The 26,275-nt window shown below is 43.4% G+C and overlaps 1 protein-coding gene across 1 annotated transcript; it reads right to left on the reverse strand.

Annotated features, from left to right (window-relative positions):
• Positions 1 to 148: 148 nt before the first annotated feature.
• On the reverse strand, positions 149 to 26,273 carry TMCO1 (transmembrane and coiled-coil domains 1). Its single transcript, XM_019747349.3, has 7 exons — positions 26,059 to 26,273; positions 25,552 to 25,629; positions 19,409 to 19,468; positions 15,335 to 15,381; positions 13,466 to 13,533; positions 11,055 to 11,199; positions 149 to 844 (listed from the first exon to the last, which is right to left on the reverse strand). Exons 1-7 carry the CDS (start codon positions 26,126 to 26,128, stop codon positions 746 to 748), a joined length of 567 nt encoding a protein of 188 aa, XP_019602908.1. The 5' UTR covers positions 26,129 to 26,273; the 3' UTR covers positions 149 to 745.
• Positions 26,274 to 26,275: the final 2 nt, after the last annotated feature.

The raw sequence follows: 26,275 nt of genomic DNA on the forward strand, positions 1-26,275 counted from the left end.
AAAATCCAATCGACTATACAGGATAAGAAAGGAACAGCTGAGGACACTCATTTTTCTACCCCCGTGAGTCACTCCTTTCCTCTCCTCTTATGTTTTCCAATTCCTATTGGAGACAACTCCGTATCTTGAGCATATGAGGCAAACGTGATAAAATGACATTACACACTTTTATTTTAGGTCTTTATGTTTGGATCACTAAAAACATATCTAGAAACATGGCAAAACGAAACAGATCTCTCCTTATAGATGAAATAGCTAAAAGTTTGGCCTCTTTATTGATTGTGGGTCATCTATTTGGCTTAAAAAAAAACACAGAGAACAAACAGTTCCGATTAAGAGTCACTAACTAACTGAAGAAAAACTAAAATTTTCTATCGGACTGCTAAGTGCTCACCGACAGCCAATTCCATGGCACACAGCCATCTTGAGCCAGTGCCACAGAAAACGTGCATGCCGGCAACACAAGAAAGACATAGTTTCTCATTACATAAACATCACTTGAACCTATTTAATCAACACACTTATTTTAAAAATTCACCTGTGACTGAAAGCGCTGTCATGTTTGTTTGTTGGGTGCCATTCTCATTGGAATCCTATTGAAAAAGTCTAGTAATAACTGAAAACTAGAAAGTGGCCCACATGCTAAGGCTGCCGGTGGCTCTTGCTATAAAATAGTTGCCAGTCTGATTTGAAGATCTAAAAAAAAAAAAAAAAAATGACAGGAATTCCAGGGTTCGTCTTGATTTCAAGAGAACTTCCCAGAAGGAGGCGGAGGACCAAGAAATCCACCGGCCTGCTTGGTGGCAGCTCGCGAAGGGGCAAGGCCAAGAATCTTCTGGATGTTCTGTGAGGAAAACAGAATAGAAACTGGTTTTAATATGAGACACAGAAACGAGTTCTACGTAGATGCCATGTGACGAGAAGCCCTACGAGCGAGAAGTACCCTCGTGACCTAAAACAGGATGATTCCTGCCGGGTTACCTTCACAAAGGCTTCGGCATGGAGCTCACAGAATATGAAATGCCCCCTTATCTGAGGAGGCTTCAGTCTACTGACCAGAGAAGCTGGTTTTCTCAAGTGGAGAAGCATCGATGGCGGTAATCTTTTCCTTTCACACAAAGCATTTAAAGTACATTCATAAGCTAAGTCTTGAAGCAAGGAGTACAGGTCCTCTGCCCAGATTCAGTCACTGCTGCACAGTCTTCAAAGAAATGAGAGAACTTATGACTCTTGCAAAGTGATCTGCGTCCAGAATCCTCCTAGATTTTGACACCTCCCTTCACCTTTTTCAGTGTCTCATTTCTAATTCATTAGTGTTTTTTTAGAAACTCGTCTTTATTAAACTAGTTCTCAAAAAAAAACCAAACTACTTTTATACTCAGATTTCATCGGTTAGTGTAACGTTAAATTACATACATTCAACAAGTAAAACCAGCATAAACAGTTCGCGGATAAACACAATCGACTCAGAAGATTACGCCTCAGCTGGGGGAGCAGGCGGACGGACGGAAGAGCGGACAGTGTGATGTGGGGATGAGTCAGGGTGCTGTACAGAGGGAAGGGAGAGGGCTTATGAATGTGGAGAGGTTAAGGAAAGGTCAGTGTTAAGATTCTGTGTGGCATTTAGAGGAGGGAAAACGCTTAAAGGTCACCTGATTTTTCTTGTTCAATTCTTTCATTTTATATTTGAGGAACTGGAAACGTATGATGGCTTGTCCAAAGTTACAAAGTTAAATAAAGGGCAGAGTTGGCATTAAAACTAATGTGTTTTGACTCTTAATCTAATGGGTTCTCTCCACACAGTGTTCAAGTTCTGGTCTTCAGAACAACCCCCCGCCCCTGCAGAAGGCAGGCCGGCACGTCTGCACGCATCACCCAGTAGTTACAGAGCACCAGCTGTGCACAAGGCACGAGCACCCCTAGCCAGGCTTCCCTGCAGTGGACACCAGGTCCTTCATCATGAAGAATGACGACTGATATAAATGTGTTTATATTTCTGATGACACTCTGTCATTGTCATGTGGGAGACCCTGCTCACTGCGCCCTTAGTCTTGCGGGGCGGCCTGCGGGGTCTCTGCTCCCGCTCCCCACACAAGAACGCAGGATATGGTGAGGCCAAAAAGAAACACCCATGGAGCCATAGGTAGGGGAGTCACACCACTATGGTCTCACTGGAGGCTGGGTTCACTGGACGTGCGACCTGCTGTCCGTTATTCTGCCAACTGACCGACGACTCTCCTCCACTCGCCTCGGCTCTCCTCCGTAGCTGCAGCAGTTATATTAGTGGCCAATTGGCTAACTGGCCTCAGCTGATGGCCATCTACTACCCGAGCCAGCACCCCTCCACGTGAGGCCGAGAGCCTGTAAACTACTTTCTGGGGCTCTGTCCCCACAGTCACATTGTAACAGAATGTAAAAGAATATGAAGACACAACCTTAAGAATTCAGCTAAATTATATTTACCATAAAATACCTCTTCGTGCATTCACAACACTATAGCTTATGCTTTACTTTAAAAAGAAACCTGGAAACCAGTTAGGAAGCAGATCAATCGTCATCAGGTCAGGCTGCTTCTCCTTGGCAGAGCTGGAGCCGCTGTGTTACCTTCATACTGAAAATAGCTCCTCACGCCCACCTCTAAAAATACCCATTGCACAAAGCAATGAGAAGACCAAATGGTTCCAATTTCTTTTATTTAATCAGTAAGTATTTACTTACCGCCCACAATGTATCCAGGGTTAAACACGGCATTATGGGAAGTGACTTTAAAGACAAAATTTGAAATAATAAGACATGACCGAATTAGCTGCTGACAAGCACACTGTCTAGTTAACAGATACAATAATACGGTCTAGACAAAATCGACCAGGGATCCTTGCACAGTTATTCTGTCGAGACAGGGGTCCTGTGGGGACAGAGTCCCAGAGAGCAGTTTCCAGGCTCTCGGCCTCACATAGAAAGGTGCTGGCTCAGGTAGTAAATGGCCATCAACTGTGATTGGATGGCCATCAGCTGTGGCTAGTTGGCCATCAGCTGTAACCAGTGAGCCATTGGCCACTAATATAACTGCCGTGGTTATGCTAGCAGAGAATGGGGGGCTAGCAAGAAGATGGTGGCTGAGCCAGCAAGAGCGGATTGCAGAGAGGCGGATGCCGCCAGAGAGAATATAGCAGTATGACTCCCCTATCTATGGCTCCGTGGGTGTTCCTTTTCGGCCTCACCATGTCCTGCGTTCTTATGTGGGGAGCGGGAGCAGAGACCCCGCCTGAGTCCTGGCATGACATTATCCTTTACTGACATTCTAAACAATCTGTTGGAATTCCTACACAGTAGTCTCACACATGAACCCAGGTCTTCTGACGGTTTTTCTTAGATAAAATTTCCCCTGCTCCCATCAGTGAAGTCCCACACAGGTGGGAACTAGCGAATGGTCTCCAGAGGCAAGAGATCTAAGTAGAAAATGAGGGGCCACACCTCTCTACAGTAGTCATAACAGCCTCCATTTCGCTGCACTTGCGAGTTTACAGACAGTTCCAAGGACTAGTCAGACAGTTCCATGTTCAGTCCTTAGTCATCCTCGCTTTAGAGATGAGAACGCTGAGGCAGAGAATGGTTACAAGTCAGGACGTGAACTGACATACAACTCAAAGGACAGTTTTCCTCTAGTAAGCCACAGCTCGCTAACAGATCTTTATCTTAAGAATAAAAATCTTTAAAATAGCCCTGACCTATTTTTTTTTTAAGTCACAATTATGAAGACTATGTGTGAGCAGACCACTGTGAACCTAAAACTTCTCTAAAGAATAAAGTCTATGAAAACGCTTATAACTACTGTAAGGCTATATGGAAAAATAACAGTTGTATTAATAATAGTTGTACACCCTTTTCTCATTCCTTGCCTCTGATGTCACTAAACAGGGTAATTTAATATAAAGAGAAATATTTCTGTACGTGCTATCTCCAGCTACTAGGCATTGTTTTAAACACTTTCTATGTATCTTATTTAAATCCTCACAAGTCAAGAAGAGGCTTAGAACCCCTATGTGCAGAGAAGAAAAAGGGGACCCACTGTCGGGCTGTAAATCAGTACTCACTGAGTAGCAGCAGGTATTTCTATACATATTATCCCTTTACATCTTCCAGGAACCTCAGCCATGCAACTCGACCTGACTGCTCTCCTGTACAGTCTCTCAATTCTCCTCCTGGAGGTCATTTTTCAGGATTTCTTAATTAGCAATATTTAGACATATGAATTTTGCTAAAAGGCAGGGGTTTTAGTGTATTATAAAGATGACGTAGAACAACACAACACAGATTTTGGAAAAATGTAAAACACTTATTTTGAATTTCTGTCCAGTCCTGTGTAACAGGGCAACACCTGAAGAGTGTATGTCAGAAGGGAAAACAAAGGAAAAACATTTTCCCGTAATCATGCCTTCTGTTGGCAGGAAACCCAGAAAAAGACACTGCAGGATTTGCGTGCCTTCCTCTTCGCAAAGGGTAAGCGCCGGTGATCAAGAAGGGGAAGTTGTTGGTTGCTAACTGGATATTTTGGGAAGACCCAGGTCACGGGCAATAAACACATTCTGCTAAATTGTATTCCTTAGTCATTTGGCTAAAATAACTTCGCCATGGCAATCACCAGTTGGCTCTTTGTTTCTCTGGCATCTGGCAACCAGACTTCACTTACAACTGATTACAATTTCTCATCAAGTTCCCGTCAGAGACCTTTACTGGACCCACAAAGCTGTGTGTAATGCCAATCACCTCAAATGGCCCATCCAACAGCTGCAGGGTTTTCACATTATATTTGAATAGGCTGTTTGGGAGGATGACAGAGAGATTAAATATTTAACAACAAAAAATGATAATACAACACTGGTGTAGCTGAAATATTACTGTGTTAGCAATCAGAAGACTGGAGCTCCAGCACTGGCAAACTGGGTAAAAATATAATAGGCAAGGTCTTTTCACTTTACCACATCTCAGTTTCCTTACCCTTAAAACAATAGGAGGTGTGGGGACGGGGGGGGGGGGGGCTCACTAGATGAATCGTTTTGAGACCCTTTAAGCCACAGAATCCTTTCTTTAAACAAAATCTCATGTAAGAACCCAATACAGAAAACAAATAAAATAGAGCTGAGCCCTGCTGCTGGGCCCTTCAAGCCTCCCCGATAAACACCTTCCAAGAGCTGTCCAGTCCCCTTGCAGTGGCTCTGACATTCTAGAATGTGTCCCCTTTGTGACAAATTACACTGCCTGGCAGAGTGGAGCTTGGAACTCTGGAAGGAGGCTCAGCACATGAGACTCGCATTAGCTAATGCTACTTCCTTTGTAATTTCGAGTGAGTATCGTCTGTCCTAGAGTCTCCAAAGGCCTCTCTTGTAATGAAGGTCTTTTTTTTTGGGGGGGGGGCGAGGAGGGGGGGGTGACTGGGGATCAGGGGATCAAATGACAATTTCAATCTCTGTCTCACCCATCTTTCCAATGAAAATTCCCTTAGAGCTTGTGGTTAGCCCCTTATTTGATGACCAGTCAAGGGGAATGTTCTGAATTTCAGTTTAGTTCAAGATGTTTTATTTATTCATTTTTAATCTCATAATGGATGGCAGGACCCAGGTAGCACCATGTGGGGTGTCCAAAACAGAATGAAACTGTAGTGTTACTGGTTCGAAGAACCAAAGGACAGGGATTAGGACAACCATAGCAAAATTGAGGGAAAGAATCCTGGAAAATAGAGGGCTAAGGGGGGCGGACGGGGTTCAAAATTCTGCATCTAACCTCTGCCCAAATCTCTGGCTGAGTCTTCACCTACCCATGTGTGAGACAGCCTTCAAGCAGCCCAATGACTAACACACCTGAGATTCCAGGTGCTGGGTACCACAGAGGAGATGCAGTTTGGGGTTTGAACACCAAGTTAAACAAAAATCAACACTCTTCCAAAGAATAACAGAATCCAGAGTCTCTACAGTTTATCATTCACAACGTCCAAGATACAATCCAAAATTATTAGACACATCAAGAAACAGGAAACATGAGCCATACTTAAGAAAACAGGCAACAGAGAGCCTGACCTTGAGACGATGCAAATGTTGGAATTAGTACACAAGGTTTTTAAAGCAGCCAAATAACTATGTGTAGGAACATAAAAAATTATATGTGTTCATAATAAATGAACAAATAAGAAATCTCAGCAGGGAAAAGAATAGCAAAAAGGAAATTCTGGACCTAAAAATATGGTATCAAAATTTAAAGATCATTAGATGGCTTTAGGTTTAACTTAGATTAGAGATGACAAAGCAGTCAGTGAAGTTGACAACAGATTAATAGAAATTATCTAAAGAACGGAGAGGAAAAGACGTTTACAAATTGAACAGAAGAGCCTCAGTGCCCTGTTGCACAATACCAGAAAAACTAACGTGTAACTGGAATCACAGAAGAAGAGAGAATGGGGCAGAAAAAATACATAGTTGAAGAAATTATGGCTGGAAATTTCCCGGATTTAATGAAAACCTAGCAGGATAAAAAAAAATTTTTTTAAACCCTAGGTACATCACAAATTGCTGGAAAACCAAACTTAAAAGAGAAAACCAGAGTGCCACCAGAGAAAAGCGGCATGTTATCCACAGGGATACAGAGATACGTGGGACTTCTCATCAGAAACAATGAAGCCCAGAAGACAGTGGAAAGGCGTTTTAAAATGCTGAAAGGATTAAAACATACCAAAAACAGTCAACCCAGATAGCCAATGAAAATATCTGTCAAGAATAAAAAGACACGTTCAGATCAATGAAGATGAAGAGAAGCTGTCGCCAGCAGACTTGCACCGTAAGAAACGCTACAGAAGAAATTGACGCTGTAGCGGAAGGAACACACATTATGCAGTGACGCTTCCCCTCCAGTCACACCCCACGAACGACTCTGGACTCAGCGGTCCCTACATTCACTGCCCACGCTCAGCCTTCATGCTTTTACTCAAACCGCTTCCTATGCCAAGACCACTCGGATAAGATTTGAAAACCTCTACTTATCCTTGAAGGTACAACTCAAATGGCCCTTTTGTATAAAATCCTCGTTTCATAGAACCAATCTCTGCAGCCATTATGTATCCATAGCATGGTTTTCCCTCCTATACCACATGGTACACACACACACACACACACACACACACACACACGCGCGCGCGCGCGGATCAATCACACCCGACAGTGACTTATGGGTCTGTTGTCCCACACAGACCGTGAGTCCCAGCAGGGCAGACCCTGGCTTTTTACCCCGTGTATCAGAGGCTCCCTGGCAGAGCATAACAACCTGGCTCGATCCCCAGCGATGACAGGGAACTTTCTAAATGACGCCTTCGACTTAGGCATAAAAACCGCTCACGAAGGATGAGGCTAAGATGCTGCCTGGATAATGTTCTTCTCGATTAGCAGTTAGGAATCACTTTTGGAACCGCGTGCATTCTCTGATTTGAAGTTAAACACCCTGCCCGTAGACGAGCTGTGCTGACATTAATGAACTAAGTTCTAAGCCTCAAATAAGGGACATAAATGAATGACGAGGCACAGGAGATGGCAGGTGTCTGCTTCTTCTATCGTTCTGATGACTCAGATATACTGACACGACAGAAGTGGAACCTGTTTTTGTACATATAACAAGGCATATCAAAATCCTCAGGCTTTCCTACAAAAGCCGAAAGAGTGAGAAAAAAACTTAAATGTACTTATTTTTTTCACCATCCTGAGCACACGCACCTGTTGAAGGCGACAATGTGAAATTCTTACTGATACTTTTTCAGACTAGGGTCATACATACATCAAGTTATATGTTAGGATGTGGGTGACAAAAGAAAAAGACAAGAAACTCCGCCACATTTCCTCAGAACCACTAATCCTGTTTGTTTTCAAAGACAAGAGAATTCTGTTCATAACTTTTACAATCATATAAATTTACCAGAATAGACCAATTACCCCTTAGCTGCTTACCAGCTAAGTTTGCTTGGATCTTTACTGAGATTTAGAGCAGTTTATAGAGAGGAGATAACCACTGACTCAATCCACTAATGACTCACAACAATAAAAAAAAAGAAAAAAGGGCAAGTGCCTTAATTTTAGTGGTAGAGGAAGTCTCCGTCACTAGCCTGGGCTATCTTAACACCTCTGATGCAAGCTGGCAGACCTACCATTTCCGCTGTTACAAATTCATACAAAGGAAATACTTGTCATGTGAAGGTCAAGGCAACTAACCCGTTAATCACTAAACATTAAGGAGGAGAAGGAGAAAGATAACATGAGAAAGGTAATTACATTTATTTTCAGTCAATATGACAAGTCACCATGTTTTAATCTGTGAAAAGAAACTCTGTCCTATGTTGGACTGCAAAAAAATATTAATTTTAAAAATACGCCAAGGGTGCTGGGGTGACGGTGGGGGGAGACTAGCTGGTTAAGAAAAAAGCGTTGCCTTAAGAACAGCTGCGTCCATTCTGAATCACTGTCATCGGATTGTCGTAACACGGAGAGGTTGTGCACTGAGCCCATTTCACTCTGTGAAAACTGACAGCCAGAGGTTAGATGCCTTTCCCAAGGACACTCAGCCTGAGCGGCAGCAAGACTGAGACCTCCAAATACCGCATCTCCTCAACCTCACAACGCTTTCCTCCTCTCCCCCCACCGTTTTAAACTAGAAAGGTGTCTTCAACTCTTATATGGTCAGCAACGTAGTATTTCTTTCCCTTGAATGCTCTTAAGTCAACAGAGAATCATATAATCAATAACATCCTAGAAGGGGAAAAATTATGTAATAGATGAAAACCAGACTCACAAATACTTTAATCTTTGCTTAATCTGCTTCTATTTGAAATGATTAGAATAACAGAAATAATTTTAAATGTACTTCCATACCCTCATATTTGATAACAATTTTTTAAAAAGTGAAACTAGAGGTGAAAAATTAACTTGATTTCAAAAGAAACAACTTCCATGAGGCAAGGCCCATAATCCTACGTCAGCTCTGCTTACAACCAACTGTCGGCTGAGCACCAGCCACAGCTTCACACAGGCTGTGCTCAATGTCGTGAAACGAATGCGGACGACTCTATCAAGGAATTACTACCAACGGGACCAGCAGTTCTCTTAAGGAAGGGAACTGCCTGAAGCAGACTGACACCCTACTTCAAGCTGATGGGACACCTCCTGCTAATAAGGGGTGTGACAAGGGACTGGGGCTGTTGGGTGTGATCACAGCAGCACTCACATGTGGAAAGGCAGTGGACTCTGGGTAATCCTGCAGAGATGTTATTAACTGACATGTGTAAGTGTGGTCATTATCTTTCATAAATAAAAGACTTTAAAAACATACATTCAGGAAATTCAGTGATAAAAGTATCTAATCACTTCAGCAATTAAACAGTTGACACTTTAAAGACACTAATAACAGAAGCGCTAGTCATTCTCCTAGATGCTATATTCTAATTTACTGTAAGATTTCCTCATTAAAACCAGCAAGGCTACCCCATCGTTGGAGGTAACTTGCATATAAAATACACATTGTTTTCACACGTTTAGCATAAACATTAATCCCGAGTGAGTGAGTGAAATTATGGTTTTCACTCACTGAAACTGAAACATGAGAAATTATTTGTATCCTTTAAAAAATGGTCTCAACCTGGAGGTGAACTGAAGCCTTAAGATTAACAGTACTGGGTAAAAGGTGCAGCTGTGTAAAACGTTCTGGCGATTCCTCCAAAAATTAAACCCAGAATTGTAATATGACCCAGCAATTCCACTTCTGGATATGTACCCAAAGAAGGGAAAACAGGAACTCACACATTAATACACCCAGGGGCAAAGGTGAAGTGTCCACGGACAGATGAACAGACAAACAAAATGGCTATATACACACAATGAAGTATGATTTGGCCTTAAAAGAGGAAGGGCATTCTGACATGTGCTACAACGTGGATGGACCTTGAAAACATTATGCCGGTCACAACAGGAAAAATACTGTATGATTCCACTTGTCCGAGGTCCCATTCACAAGTAAGAGGGCTCCAGCTCCTGGAGACAGGAAGGAGAATGGTGGTTGCAGGGACTGAGGGGAGGGGAATGGGGGCTTAGTGTTTAGTGGGGACAGAGTTTCAGCTTGGAAAATGGAAAACTTCCACAGCTGGATAGTGGTGATGCTTGTACAATAATGTGGGATGTACTTAATGTGACAGAACTGTATAGTTAAAAATGGTTAAAATAGGAAGTTGTATGTTAATTTTACCACACTAAGCAAGAAAGATGAGCAGCACTGGAGTCTCTGCACTCCCAGAAAGTAGCCTCTGAGGCTGAGAGGACCAGCTGGAGAACTCCTTAGGGAAACCGCTACCGCGGTGGTCACGCCAACACTTAAACCCGAGACTCTAGGCGTTACATGTATGCTCTGATGTACCCTCCACGTTCTTTCACCCTAGGGGTTCAGATCACACTGCTGTAACCCACACTGTATCTCAATTGTGAATAACTTAAAATCACCAAAGTGGACCGGACAGATGGCGCAGTTGGTTAGACCCAACCCACTCTTTGCTTTTGTACCTTCAGACAGTTGCAACAAGGAAGGAACCCGAGAGCCCCAAGAATGGGATGTGGGAGCCACGTCTGGCTTTACGGCTACTTCTCACCCAAGGGGGCAGTGGTCCGGACCTCCCCACACGTACAGTGGCGTTAGATGGGACAGTGGGGTCTAAAACAAGCACCTGAAAGATCTCAGGAGCAACAGCAGACACTCCTGGTATTACAGACGTAAAGGCTAACTTAGGGGATGACATCAAGGAAGGATGCACGGTCATGCGTTGCTTAGCAACGGGGACATGTTCTGAGAACTGCTCATTGGCGATTTCGGGGTCGGGAGGACATCAGAGTGCACTGACACAAACCCAGAGGGCACGGCCGCCCACACACCTACGTAGGCTGCGCGGTACACTGCTACCTTACGTGCACGCCGTCGTCACCCAAGCGTCGTTATGTGGCACCTGACTGTCGGTATTAACAGTGGGTGTGGTCACTCACCTGTCGGATGGACATGGTGCAGAGAATATAGAGGAAGATGAAGGAACAGTCTGTGGTGTCATCGCCCAGCAGGTTTCTATGAGACAGTCCTTGGATGTAGGACAGGGGAGTAAAAGGGAGCTTTGCCACCACTCTACCATCAAATCTGAAAAGGAAAAAACAAACAACTGTTATTTTTGGAAGACTGACAAGCTTCTTAGTTCCAGAAAAGAATCTGGGACAGAAATAGAACTTTAAGTCGCTTGAGCTCTAAAAAACAAAGAAAGAGTGATATTCTAAAAAGAGACATGAAATACAAGGGCGCAATAAGGAAGGATGGAGATTTTTCCCATCAATCTTTTCTAAACAATGAGTCTTAATTTTTGCAAGATCCTGGTGAAAAATAGATTTGAAGCAGATGCCCTTCCCATAGAGCAGCCTTTCAGACTTAGGGAGTGTGTGCATGTTGGGAAAGATTAAAAGACTGTTTCCTACAACACCTCACAAACAATATAAAGAAAGGGAATCATACGAGCATAAGGCAGTATCACTGCTGGTGGAAACGGTCAGTTATTCCTGAGTCAGTCTGTTTCATTAGAACTCACCTGCACATAAGACTAAGGGATAGAATCAAATGCTGAACTTCAAGCAAAGCAGGACTCAAATCTGTTGCAGTAATCACGCAATAAAGCCAAGGCCAGTAAGAGTGGCCACACACACACACACACAACTAACCTATAAACATATTATTTAAAAATCAGAAGTATGAGAAAAATATGTAGAAACATCAAATTAGAAAAGTACAGATGAGTACTTAGCCAGCTGTATACCGTCCAGAATGTGACAAACTTTAGAATATTTGAGTATATTTGAGTATTTGAGTTGCACTAATGAAGTTTACCAGTTAACTATAAAACCTTGCCGTGTTTGGTTTGCCTGGTAATTTATGGTGATACATACCCAAATTGAGAGAAAGCACGGCAGTAAAAAAAAGTACTGAGTTTAGAATTACAGATTAGAAATTATGAGACTTCTGGATACCATGGGGAAGTTATTTAATCTTCCAAAGGTCCCTCATTAATTAAGTGAAAATTTTGTATTAAAGCCATTAGACGCTTCCCCCTACTATACTTGACACACATACATTTCTAGTATAACATCCATCAATGCATTTGTCTTTTCTTCCCATAAAACTCGGATCTGACTGAGGGTGAGGCCACATCTTATTTGTTCTATTCCGATGCCTGGCACAAAGTAGGCACCTAACAGATGGGGAGAGAAAAGTGGACTGGGGGCGCGGGGGTCACAGGGAGAAGGAGAGACAGACAGAAACGAAGCCGGGGATGAAGAATAGAAGAAAGGGAAGGACAAGAGTGAGTGAGGAAAATTCTAATCCACCTGGGAGGATTCAGGTGAGCCCTGAAAAGTACTAAATGACTGTTGGTCCTCTTTGGCTATTTTCCCAGCTTCTGTCAAAAGCAGGGCAGGTGGATGGCTCAGTTGGTTAGAGCGCGAGCTCTGAACAAGGTTACCGGTTCGATTCTCGCATGGGCCAGTGAGCTGCGCCCTCCACAACTAGACTGAAGACAATGAGCTACCACTGAGCTTTCATCTGGAGAGTCGGCCGGATGGCTCAGTTGGTTAGAGAGCGAGCTCTTAACAACAAGGTTGCCGGTTCAATTCCCACATGGGATGGTGGGCTGTGCCCCGTGAAACTAAGATTGAAAATGGCGACTGGACTTGGAGCTGAGCTGCGCCCTCCACAACTAAATTGAAGGACAGTGGCTTGGAGCTGATGGGCCCTGGAGAAACACACTGTTACCCAATAAGATTTACTTAAAAAAAAAAAAAAAAAGCAGTTCCACAATTCCTCAGGGCTGCTGCGTGCTAGGTTAGACAACAGTCTCTTACTTTATCATGAGCGAAGATTATAGTTGTTAAGGCTCTATTTTAAGAGTCAAACATCTTTACGTGACTACCCTCCTGGTGAAGGCCCTATAACACCTTGGTGTTTGCTTTGTACAGAAAGGATCTTCAATATTAAGAGGGTGAAAAAGTGATCACAAAATTGTAGCCTATCAAACTTAAATTTCTTTGATTTGGATAACTGGATTGAGGCTAGATAAGACAATGTCCATGTTCTTAGGAAATACACACTTCGGTAGTTACGGGTAAGGGAGCCTGAAGCCCACAGCATACTAGAAAAACGGATACATAATGTAGGTATGAGAACATACATGATATGGAGAGACAGAAACAAGAGCAAGTCAACGGGGCAAGATGTTAACACTTGTGAATCTGGATAATGGATATACTACTCCTGTAACTTTTCTATAAATTTGAAATATTAAAATATCACCAAGAAGCTCACTGTTCACACAAGCACACATACAGAGCGCCAGCTGGGCAAAAACCACAGAAAACGTACTCACATGGAATTGAACATTCCCATGAGGGCAGTAAAGCAAAAGCCAATCGCAAACATGGATTTCATTCGAACCTGCAAGGAGAACAACAAACTGTCATTTCACACTAAAGAACACCCACCACTGAAGCACACCCCAAAAGCAGTGCTTTCATGCCATCTTCTAGAGGAGCTCCTTAGCCAACAGCTGCCTACGGGCTAAGCACCCTCCACCTCCAAGCCTTCTCCTTGCCACCGTCTGAGGAACAGTCTGGCCAATGAGTTACAAGTACAAGGCCTGAAGGGACTTTTAAAAGGGACAAACTTGGCTAGCGTCCATCCCTTCAGGCTTCCGCCCATTCTTCTTGCCTGGAATGAAGAACACGATGCCTGAAGGTAAAGCACCCCAAACAGCCAAGCAATCTTAGGCTAAGGACGGCTCCCTGCATCTTCGATGAACAACCTCAAGCTAAGGACGGTCCCCTGTAGCCTTGATGACATCACCGAGCTGCCAACCTCTGGACTTTTGGATGAAGGAAAAAAGTAACCACCTTTATCTGTTTAAGCCGTTGCTTGTTAGGTATTCTGTTACTTGGAGCTTTCTTACTTACATATGCCATAAAAGTATAAATAAACAAAAGATTATGACGTCATTATATCTGGATGATACGTTATGGGCAATTTTTATCTCTTCTTCTTTCTCTAGTTTCCAAATTTGCTATGATAACAGGTAATAATTGTGTCAAGAGAAAAGAAAAGCTATTTTTAAAAATAGGGGCCGTCCCGGTGGCTCAGGCGGTTGGAGCTCTGTGCTCCTAACTCCGAAGGCTGCCGGTTCGATTCCCACATGGGCCAGTGGGCTCTCAACCACAAGGTTGCCAGTTCGACTCCTCGAGTCCTGCAAGGGATGGTGGGCTCTGCCCCCTGCAATTAAGATTGAACACAGCACCTTGAGCTGAGCTCCCAGATGGCTCAGTTGGTTGGAGTTCATCCTCTCAACCACAAGGTTGCGGTTTGACTCCTGGAAGGGATGGTGGGCTGCGCCCCCTGCAACTAGCAATGGCAACTGGACCTGGAGCTGAGCTGCACCCTCCACAACTAAGATTGAAAGGACAACAACTTGACTTGGAAAAAAGGCCTGGAAGTACACACTGTTCCCCAATAAAGTCCTGTTCTCCTTCCCCAATAAAATCTTTTAAAAAAAAAATACACCTTTAAATTATAATCTTTCTTAATTAATAAGAATTTCAAGATAAAGCAATTGAGCCTTTAAAGCTCTCTCAGTACGTCAAAGCCAACTGTTGCCAAGTTCAGATGTCCTATGTCAAATATACAGAAATTAAGTAGGGAAATCAGTCAAGCCGTGTCCTTAGTTTACCTACGCCTTAGAAAGAATAGGACAAACCCTGCACAAACCTTACTCTTTACAGATAAAGAGCGAATGAACAGTGAGTCACTTTTCCTCACACCTCATGGCATGCCTGACCCTCAGAACAGAAGGACTCTGCAAACACGAAAGGCAACAGTAAAGGCCGTCTGCAACGCTCCAGTCCCTACGCTGGGACTGCCCAGGTCACCATACAACCAGAGTCACCATTCCCAGGAGGAAGAAAGAACATAAACATAAGGGGAAGCTAATCAAGAACTGTGTGAAAGGGACAAGCCAGGACGCCCGAGACAGCCTGACAAAGCTCGCAGGTTACTGCAGTGAAGGCTGAGCCCAGGAGTATATGGTCCAGGAACTTCCATTTGGTCCAGGAACACTCATGGTATTATTTACAACCATCACAGACTGGACATTTCTGAAAAGGGAAGGCCAGTACACTTGATGCAAAGGAGGGTCTTTTGCTGAAAACCGTGATGTGGTTCCCCAGGAAGTTGTGTTGAGGACTCTTACCATTGACAGGTCTCTGTTGTTGTTCTTCAGTTTCTCTTCCTGCCTCTCTGAGAAGAAGTAACGAAATGGTTAATATACACAGTGCCTGGCACACAGCAGATGTTACACTGTCACTGACACTGACACAGTATTTCGCTATCACTTAATAAGGTGAGCTCATTACCCAGCATATTGTACACTTTATAGTAACAGAATAATCAAGGGCAGCAGAGCACCAAAATATTTCAATTTAAATAAATAAAAATCTTTAGAGTTTAATTTAAAAAAATTACCTCTGGTATTGTCTGAACTCTGTATTCCTAAATTACACCAATGGGAACAGAAGCCTCTCTATAGATGAAGAGAGTTAGACATCCCATGACTGTTTTATATTCTGAGTTGTCTTGAATGGAAGACCAATTGATAATATACCCTTGAAATTTCATGTAGATTTGGAAATGACAGCAAAACTTAAAGCCTGATGCAGCCTTCTTTTATGGAAAATCCAAATAGCATAAAGGTTAGAATAAATATATAAACTCAGGGCCCCCAACAAATTAAACTAGAACTGTCCTCCCATCCCTCCAAGTCTCTAAGAAGGCAGATGCCCACCCACGTCAGGCAAGCTTCCGAATGCCTGCCCCTGCCCAGCCTGCCTCGAAGAGTATCTGTCTCTCACCATGGTCTTTGCTGGAGGTCCGTCTGCCTCACAAATATTCCTAACACCCCTGTCCTGCCACCACTGACCCAAAGGTGGCCAAGCCACAGTCTTTCCCATGATCTATGACATAAAAAGATGAGCTGAGCCAATCGAATTTTAAACCAGAAAATCTTGGGAAATTAAACCAATTACCGGTGAGAGCAGAAATAGAAAAATTACAGCATCGTGCCAGCGCTCAAACTTCAGTTTAGCTCAGAAGAACCTGGGCAGCTAGTTAAGAAAGCAGAGCCCGGGCAGCACAGCCAGAGATGCTGATTCAGTCAAGTCTGGGACGCAGACTGAGAACCCTTCGTTTTTAGCAAGTGTCTCAGGCAATACAGACGCAAGCGGCCCACAGAGCACGTTGTCAGGAACGCTGCTATAGCAAGAACCCAGGACACAAGCCACAGTTAGGTGAAAGCCAGAGTTACACGCTGGAGAAGCACTGCAGAGGGGTGGGGCAGCTGAAGGGCAGGAGAGAGGAGCCTGTCAGCAGCGGAGCCTGGACAGAGGGCCAGTCTGGAGTCACCTCAGGGCTCGCTCTGCCTGCAGGACCCGTCTGACACGGCCCCTGCCCTCCTGGAACCAGCTAGTTCAGCTTTGCCTGACTTTGGGTCACATACATCCCTCACTACCTGAGGTAGCTTCACAGCAGCTAAAAGAGCTAAATCAAAGTCAGGTATCAAAAGTAAATGAGTTTCTTTCTCTCCTATGAAAGGGGAATGTAAAATAGTCCCATCGCCTGTGCCAAAACTAAGATGGGAAACAGAACCTTACTTTTAAATGCAAAAGACACCTCAGTTTCAAATTAATGGCTCTACCTAAGACCAGGATCGAAGAGCTTCACGGAGTGCAATCGATGACGTTTGCTTGTCTGAAATGGGACCTGCAGACCCTGCCCTCTTATTGAAAACTCAGTAGCAGCATTCTTTACAGCCTCCTCCCCCACCAATTACTATATGTTTGTAAATAAGCTCAAGTGGGGAATCTGAGCGAGGGTTACATAACAACAAACCGGTACATGGGGCCAATCCACAGAGCACATTTAATTGGTCCCTAACATTGCTGGGGATGAACAGCAGCTGCTTCAAAACCATCAGTGCAAGTGCAGTATCCACAAGATAAAAATAAATCCATCATTTATGAGAATCACTGCTTTTCTTAATGAAAACGAACAGAGTTTCCATAATATCTTGTAAAAACCATCGTGGGGTGTTGGAGATAAAGTTCTCAAAAACACCGTATCGTGGTACCACAATAAACTGTGTCTGGCTGGACGTGCCTCAGTGCAAACGGTAAGGAGGAGAGAGGAAGGAATCTGGTAAAGTCCAAACGAATGTCTGATAGTCTGGCTTACTCTAAGAGCAAAATTTACAAATCTAGAGAAAGGACAGGCTGTTTGTCTTTTAAGCAACAACTCATAAATATTATGTCTTGTGACTCCTGATAAGATTTTGATAAGGAACTCTTCATAAATATTATTTCTTTTCACTTCTAATGATGTTTTTTTGGTGAGCAAACAACTCGAGGCTGCACTCCACATTAAGAAAGTTTGAGTTCAGATAACTCTGTTGTCAATGTAAGGGGAGCCGGTAATCTGCCTTCTTGCATCTTCTATCTTTCCTATCCCATAATTTATAGCAGAGCTACTTGAAAGAACGGTCCACGTTCAATACCTTCAGCTCCCCACTGTGCACGATGTCCCTAACCTACACAATTTGGCTCCTGTCCCCCATCACGCCACTGAAATCACTCCTGCTAAGTCACTGGTTTTGCCCGAGATACTTAACATCACCTCCGGATCCTTCCTGCCCCCGAAACTCTGCCCCCAACTTCTGTGCCATCAGCCCTTGCAGCTTCTCTGGGTTCGCCTTTACTGGGATGCACTTGCGCTACCCCTTAAATACCTGTGCTTCCTCAAGACTTGCTCCATCCACAGCCTTTGCTTTGCTTACTCTGTATGGTCTCCCTCTGCGACCTCGTTTACTGGTGGACTCAATTACTCCTTATAAGCATTGTAGCCTTTCTCTCTGCCAGCTCCAAAACCATACATCCGACTGTGTACTAAATACCGTGTTTCCCTGAAAACAAGACCTAGCCGGACCATCAGCTCTAATGCACCTTTTGGAGCAAAAATTAATATAAGAGCTGGTCTTATATAATAGTAAGCCCCTCCTCTACCAGTGACTTTATCTCACCAACCACTCAATGACCGAGAGTGAGTTATTTCACTGAAGCCGCACCTTCGCATCTATAGGACTGAGGTTAACACTGTCCAGTGTTAGGAAGATTTAAAAATCTGTAAAGTGCTTGCCTCAGGGTGTTGCAGATGGTAAGTGCTCCGCTAACAGTAAGCAGCGTTTTATTTTCTTACGTGCTTCTGCAGCTAACGCACACTAAAGCTTCAAGATTCCGATGACGCGTTTTCTCTTCAAGAAAACCTGCTCCCTTCCGTTGGTTTGGATACACTGTCTCCTTACTTCTATATGTAACACATTCTGCATATAGGTACTTACCATACTGCACTGGTCTGCTTTCCCTCTCTAGACAGAACTTTTAAACCACAGAATTGTTCCCTACTTTGTCTCTCCAGGGCGTACCAGAACGACTGACACGTACAAAGCAGACGTACGGTGCCGTCTTGCCATGGAACTAAACGAGTAGGCCATTTCGAAAACATCTGCTACCCCTACACTAAACTGCAAAGCTTCAATCAGAACAGACACTGGCATAGTCCAGCCTGGCAGGAGTCTCGCCTGGGAAGTAACAGCAGTGACCTAGGGATAGAGGCACAGCTTCTGAATCAAATACACAATTTTCTCCTGATTTTTGAATCAAGAGGCATCATAAATACAATCATATCTAATCATTTAGAAATTGGCTTTTTGGAACAGAATTCCATTCTGTAATTAAATTCTAAAATACACGGAAAAACCAAAAGCATGTCATTATTTTTTAGACGAGGTAAAAATTACTCAGCAGAAAATGTCCTGCCCGTTGGTGGAGTTCCATCACCAGCCAATTCTCAGGAAGGAAGCCATGGCAATAGTCAATACAAATAACGCAGTCTTAACTGGAAATAACCATCTCACAGATGAAAAACAATATGCTTTTACAAACTATGCCAAGAACCCCCAGCCAAGTTCAAAATCCACAACTGTCAACACCATTTTGGTAAAACTGAAATTTCAAAGCTAAGAGAAAAAATGGAGCAACTGTTTAAACTTGTCCTACAAAATGGTTGAATCTCGTAAGATAACGTCTGCAAGTGCTTGTAAACCATAGAATCACACAAACACGAGTTACCACTATTACTATCTTTATTGTATCATCATCACCTGAAAATTATTTTTCCAAGAAAATCCAGATTTGTGCACACCAATAACCCGGCTTACCTATTTTCTTCTTTTGCTGTCGGCCAGCCGATTCTGTTATTGTCTCCTTCTTCTTTTCCACTGTAAACAACACCATAGCACAGTAAACATTAATCATGCGCTATGCTCAAGAAACAAAGGCCGCTTTATCAAAGCTGAACCAACAAAGGCCGCTTACAAGGAAGTTACACACTGACCGGGACTGAGCCAGCTGGTCTACCCCCACACCTGCTGACATTCCAAGACTAAAACTGCACCACTGCAAGCATCGTTAATCAAATACCCACCAAGGATTGTACAAGAACATAATCATAATAAAAACTGAGATGATTTTCATCAGCGGAGGGTGACTGCCTTAGGTAGAGTCTAAGCACGATTTTCAAATTCTGCTCTTATGTAACCATGGTTCATTGTAGTTACATTCTTTCTCATATTCACTACAGAAGATAGGAATTCATTCATTCAGCTACTGGCTGCCTAAGTAACAGGCACTGTTCTGAGTAGATAAAAAGATTAAGCATGACCATGCCCACTGGAGAACAACCTGGTGGGTGCAGATAATCAAATAACAAGTACGGTACAGAAAACAGGCAAGATTGACATATGCACAGGGTAGGAAGAATCGGAGGGCCAAAAAAGCTAAAACCAACTGTTTTTGATGTATTTCAATTAATATGACGGTAAAGTAACAGCAAGCTTTTAAAAAGGAATAATGTTATATATTTATATTTAATATTTACTATCTTTAATCCCCTATGAATGGATGAAGAATAGACATGTCAAAAATTACCTTAGTTTATTTCTATTACCTGTTCCATATATTATCTTAGTATACTTCCTTTACTAGCAAACAGTACAGTGTGTGTATTATCTCTAGAAGTTGCATTAAAGAGAACTGGCAGGTAGGACACTTCCCCTTATTACATTAAGTATACTGCCTGAACTCTACAAGTAAAACTGGTATTACTGCTTTATGAAAGAGATGTAAAATTCAATTGGACCGCAATACTGCAAGTAAAATAGTAAAGTGCTGACTAAAATAAAATGTGTGTGTGTGTGGGTGGGAGAGAGGAAAAGAAGGAGGGAGGGAGGAAGGGAGGGAGAGAGAGAGGACAGAGAGAATGAACATACATATTGGACGTCTAAGTAACAGGTACTGTTCTAGGCAGATAAAAAGATAAAACATACACAAGGGGAGAGAGATGTAAAATGAACCTACTATACTAGTAAGAGATCATAAAAGGAAATTAAGTCAAACTCTACAAGAAGTTACAGAAACAACCATTTAGAAAACAAAATGGACAGAAAACATTGGCTGTTTTACTCTTTATCATTATGACTAGCCAAAGAAACAAAAATATTTCCTTTCCGCCCAGAAGGACTAGTAACACAACTACTGGGCATTTAAGCGTGACTGCATAAAACACGAGGGAAAGAAAACAGAGGCTGGAGAACAGAAACAGGAAAGGACGCTCTGAACGTTAACCCAGTCTTCCAGCAGGCTGGACTGAGACTAGATAGATCTTTTCTGGGGATAAGGTAGATTAATCTCATGCTTTTCTACCCTCCTGAGGTCACAGAGAAACTCTGTTATGTTGATGTTTCTTCACCAGAACCACACCCCATCACAAGAAGTGGAGACGTCAGAGTTGTCGAAAATGAAAGCTCTCTAGGCTGAAACACATTTTCGCCCATGAGCAGGCATCGCTGTATTCTGAATTCCAGAGTTCTGTCAGTTTGTAAGTTATTCACAAAGCTTTCCCCTGTTTCACTGTAAGTAACAGAAACACTTCACACAAATCTGTACTTCATGAATGCCTCAAATATTTGTGTCAGAGAAGCGAAGTGTATGTACTTCTATCTTTCTCATTTATTGAAGTGCTTTCTCGTATTCTGAACATACCCAAATTTATTGGTAGTTAGAGACCACATGACTCAACCAACCTGGTACCTTTAAAAAAGCACCTTTTGTCAAAGGCCCAAATCCCAGGAGAAAAACTTTTGGGGTAATATCAGTATTCTCCAAATAATGCCAAGGATTAGAACAGTACCGGAAACCTCAATCTAATTCTCAGTCAAATCTATTTTTATATTTTATATTCCTCAAATGCTCTACAAACTTTTATTTATTTATTTTTTCTATAAACTTTTCTTGCCTAGATCCAACCACTTTCTGAATACAGAAAGCCAGAAGGCATTACATACTATTTGCAATTAGGACATCTGTTCAAAGAGGGAATTTACCTTATTTTTTCCTGTTAAATGTCTCCGATGCTAAATCTAATAGCTGTCCCTTTGATTGTAAATCTCTAGAAGATGGTATCTATGCCCATTTATTTTGCATCGCTTACAAATGTCTAGGAGACAGAATCTATGCCCACTCATTTTGGATTGCCTCATCGTGGTAGTCTCTACACACAGCAAGCAGTGAAATGTGTCAAGTCATCACAGAAACGAAAATGGTATGTGCCGACTGGGTTTCCACAGATGCTCTACAGTGGAGGACCTGGGACTGTAAGAAATGCCATGATTGTTCCCATCATCACCAGCTGACCTCATACTTATCTTCAAAACAAGCATACTGAGGAATTATAGTAAAACTTCAACTATGGAAGCTTTGCCTGGCAACTGTATTACTTTGAATTTTTGTGCAAAATGAAGAAGACTTAACTTATTTCTAGAATAGAGATAATTAGAGACAAAGCAATTAGTGTGGACACTAAAGAAGCCCAAAATCGATAAAGAAGTCCATAATCTACTTATACAAATATTTAAGGTGAGCGAATATTTATCTAAACAGATTTGAAACTGAATGTGCTTTGTATTTCATGAGACCACTAAATGATACATGTGATGTGAGGAAATGTATATATGGATGCCACTGCATGCTGGCTAACTAGTGTACGATCACACCAAAAATATATACGGTGTTATACCATGGAGACCATTTTCTCTTTCATGTATTTAACATATTTTTATCAAGTGTCGAATCTATGCCAGACACTGTGATAAGTGCTAGAGCTACAATGGCCTTCGCCCCCCCAGAAATTACAGTTCTGTTGGAGAGACTTGACTACTCACAATCACACAGAGGTAAAATTGTAATTCTAATAGTTCTCTAAGGAGGGGTATATAGAAAAATCAGAGCCCATGACAGGAAGACCTGATCCTGTCCTGGGAGACTAATGAAGGTTTGGAGACCTGAAGACTGAATAGGAGTTAACGAGACAAAATGAGTTGGGAAAATTAATCCAGGGAAATGGAACACCAGACAGAAAGGCCCGGCCCCATCGTAGGAAAAAGCAAGACTAAGTCCAAAGGATGGAAAAAGGCCTGACTGAGTGTCTGGAGAACAGAGAGCAAGACGAAACATGACAGAAAAAATGGTCAGGGGGTTGGGGGACACCAGACCATGCCAACCTGTAGGTCCACCTTTATCCTAAAAGCAATGGGAAGAAACTGAATGTTTTAAGAAGGGCAAGTAACACAGCCAGATTTGTGTTTTGCAAAATTATCCTAGATGTACTGCAGAGAATAAATTTGAGTAGCTGCAGCAGACCAGTGAGGAGGCTAGTGGGTCAAATGAAACGTGACAGAAGTTTAGACTCCGTGGTAGTGCCAGCAATGGGGAGGTGAGCAAAGATTGCAAACTACCCAGGAGGACAACAGTAACAGGGCTTGCGAGAGGACAGCACGTACAGGTGGGAGACGAGAGCATTCAAATCAGCAAATGTTTGTTTTTTTTTAATTGGAGAATATTGGGGAACAGTGTGCTTCTCCAGGGCCTATCAACTCCAAGTCAAGTCGTTGTCCTTCATTCTAGTTGTGGAGGGCACAGCTCAGCTCCAAGTCCAATCACCGTTTTCAATCTTAGTTGCAGAGGGCGCAGCCCACCATCCCATGCGGGAATTGAACTGGCAACCTTGTGGTTGAGAGCTCGCGCTCTAACCAACTGAGCCATCCAGCCGCCCAAATCAGCAATATTTTTAAACATCTACCATGTGCCAGTTCTAGGTACATGGGCTGCATCTGTGAACGACTGTAACAAAAAAGAACCCTGCCCCAGGAAAGTGTGCATTCTAGTAGGTGGGATAAACAACACACAAGCAACTCAGAGCATACTAGGAGGCGAGAAAAGCCTTGGGGGAAGAAATTGAGAGGAGGAGGGAGGGAGCTCAGGAGCAGCAGTGGTTGGAGGTGGACAGGCTGCAGTTTTAAATAGGGCGGCCAAGCTAAGACTCACCGAGGGGAGCTTTGAACAGACTTGAGGAAGACGTGAGGGTTAGCTAAGCAGATATCACAGAGAAGAACATTCTAGGCAGAGGGAAGGTCACAGCACAGGTGTGGCTGATGTGTAGTGAGGAACAGCAAGCAGGCCAGAATGAGTGGACAGAGCGAGTACGAGAGGAAGCTCTGCAGCCACTGTAAGGACTTGGCTTTTCCTCTTGAGTGAAAATGGGACACCGATCACAAGGTCATGAGCAGAGGAGGGACACGATCTGATAGGCCTTTAAAAGGAGTATTCTGGGTGTCATGTTGGGAACACATTACAGGGAGACAGAAACACTCCTTGGAGGCTACTGCAATAATCATGCAAAAGATGATGGCGGCTTGGCCTATGGGAGCTATCAGCGGAGGAGATGAAAAGTGGCCAGATTCTGCATATACCTGAAGGCAGCCTGACAGGACTGGACGGAGGCTGAGAGAGAAGAGTCAAACATAACTATACAAGGATGATGGCCTGAGCAACTGGAAGGACAGAACTGTCACTGACCACAACCATGAAAGCTACAAGTGAAGCAGGCTTGGACGTGACGAACAAGTGTTCAGTCTGGATCTGTTGGGTTTGAGATGTACATTAGACTTTCCAATGGAATGGACAAATTGATAGTTGGATATATGAATCCCGGGTTAAGGAGAGTGGGCGGGAATGTAAATTTGGGAGTCTTTGGCAGACAGAGCACATAAAGGAGTTCGCCACGGGAGTAAGTGTAGAGAAAAAAAGAATGGAGGTCACCCCCAACAATGGGAGGTCAAGAAGAGGAAACAATAAGGAAATTGCAAAAGAATGAGCAGCAAGATGAGAGCAAAACCAAGAGTGTGTGGTGTCCTGGAAGCCAAACGAAGAAAGTGTATCACGGTTTCTGGCTTGGACTATTGGAAGCCAAACAGGGAAATACCGAAGGAGGACATTTGTGAAGGTAAAAATAATAAGCCTGGTTTAAAATATGTTGGGGTGCATTATCAACAATAAATAAAGGAACAATAAACTGTAATTTAAAAGCCTGAGTTTGTCTTCTAACTCTTTGTTTGCTCTGTGACGTTAGTATGTCATTTAACCTTTCTAAGCCTCAATCTCCTTTTCTATAACGGGAGGATAATATTTATATAACTGACCACAAATGGTTGCTATGTGGATCAAATGAGACACGATAAGAAAGAAAGCTTCAAACTCTTATGAAGACATAAAGAAAAGTCATCGAATACAGAAAGTCACAGGAATTTTAAGATGCAACAGTTAGATTTAATCTTTGTAAGACAGAAAAGAACACTGAAAGCCAAATCAAGCCTAGAACGAATCATTCACCATACACCTCCAGCAGCCCCTCTCAGCTGTGTCCTGTGGAATTCCCGTTATATTTATAGATAACAAACTCTCCTTGTGCTTAATGTTTTCGTCAAACACTCCTTCACCCGCCTCACCCAACTGCAACTTGACTTATCCCTGAAGACACCACTTACCTGGGCACCAACCATAATGACCTGTTGTGCTCCAAACACGCCTTACTCGTTAAAATGTCCCTATTTTTGCACGTACGCTATTTCCCTTGCCTGGAGAGCCTTCTCCCGTCTCATTCTCTAACCAAATTCTAACTCTCCATGAAGGACCGCACGGCACCTGCATCACAAAGGCTTCCATGAGCCCTTACCTGTCCTTCTGAGCCACCACAGCACATAACATGTACCTCTCGGGGCCCTTACTCTGCTCTAGCGTGTATGACACATTTTGCATAAAAGTCTTGTATTTCTAAACAGACGTCAAGTTGGATTCATCTTTGCATATAGTGTTTGTATAGCCGGCGCTGCTAAAATATGCACGGGGAACATGCACTCAACGAGCCTGAGCCGTTGAAACTATTTCTAAAGGACGCTGCTATACTCACATTTCTTACTCTGTTTTTCCACTTCCGCCTTCAGTCTCTTGTACTTGTCTGTCCGGTAAACCAGGACCCAGGTTATACCTGAAACATGGAAAGCTCACGTTCAGAGAGAAACGTTTGGAACGGTCACAGCCAACTGTCATCCGTGGTTACCATCGGGTAAGGAGGCATTTCAACGTTTTGCTTCATATGGACCAGCAGTTAACTTCTTTTCAAACGCTAGAACAACTGACTCTTCAACCAAAGCAACTGTGACGTGATGTAAAGGTGTCTCCACAAATACGCACGTGAAATCCACCCTCGACCACAGAAACGGGCAATCGAGTCCACACGACGCCTGTGCCTCCCGCTCCTGTGCACCTGCTGCCCCGAGATTCCCCGGAGTCAAGGAGACGAGCTGCCCCAAGCAAGCGAGGCTGGGGACCTCTCCCCGGGTGGCACGAGGGACCCCGGACCTAGGATCCCTCCCCTCGGGCGCTGCTCAAACGCCGGGGACGCAGCCGCTCTCACCCTCGGCGAGAAGAGCCGTGCACACCGAGATAAACACGATGAGCAGCGTGTCCGCAAACATGGTGCTCATCTCGCACTTCCGTCTCTGCCCTCCCACCCGCCAGGGGGGAAGCGCTCGAGAGCCTGGAAAAATGCAGCCAAGACGACCTCCCTAGATTTCAGGACCCCCGAGGAACACCGCGACTCTGACAGGCTGGTCGCCCCACTTCCGCTTCCG

This window comes from Rhinolophus sinicus, chromosome 11 (genome assembly GCF_057876585.1).
Source record: "Rhinolophus sinicus isolate RSI-liver-muscle chromosome 11, RSI-T2T, whole genome shotgun sequence".
NCBI classification, from domain to species: domain Eukaryota; kingdom Metazoa; phylum Chordata; class Mammalia; order Chiroptera; family Rhinolophidae; genus Rhinolophus; species Rhinolophus sinicus.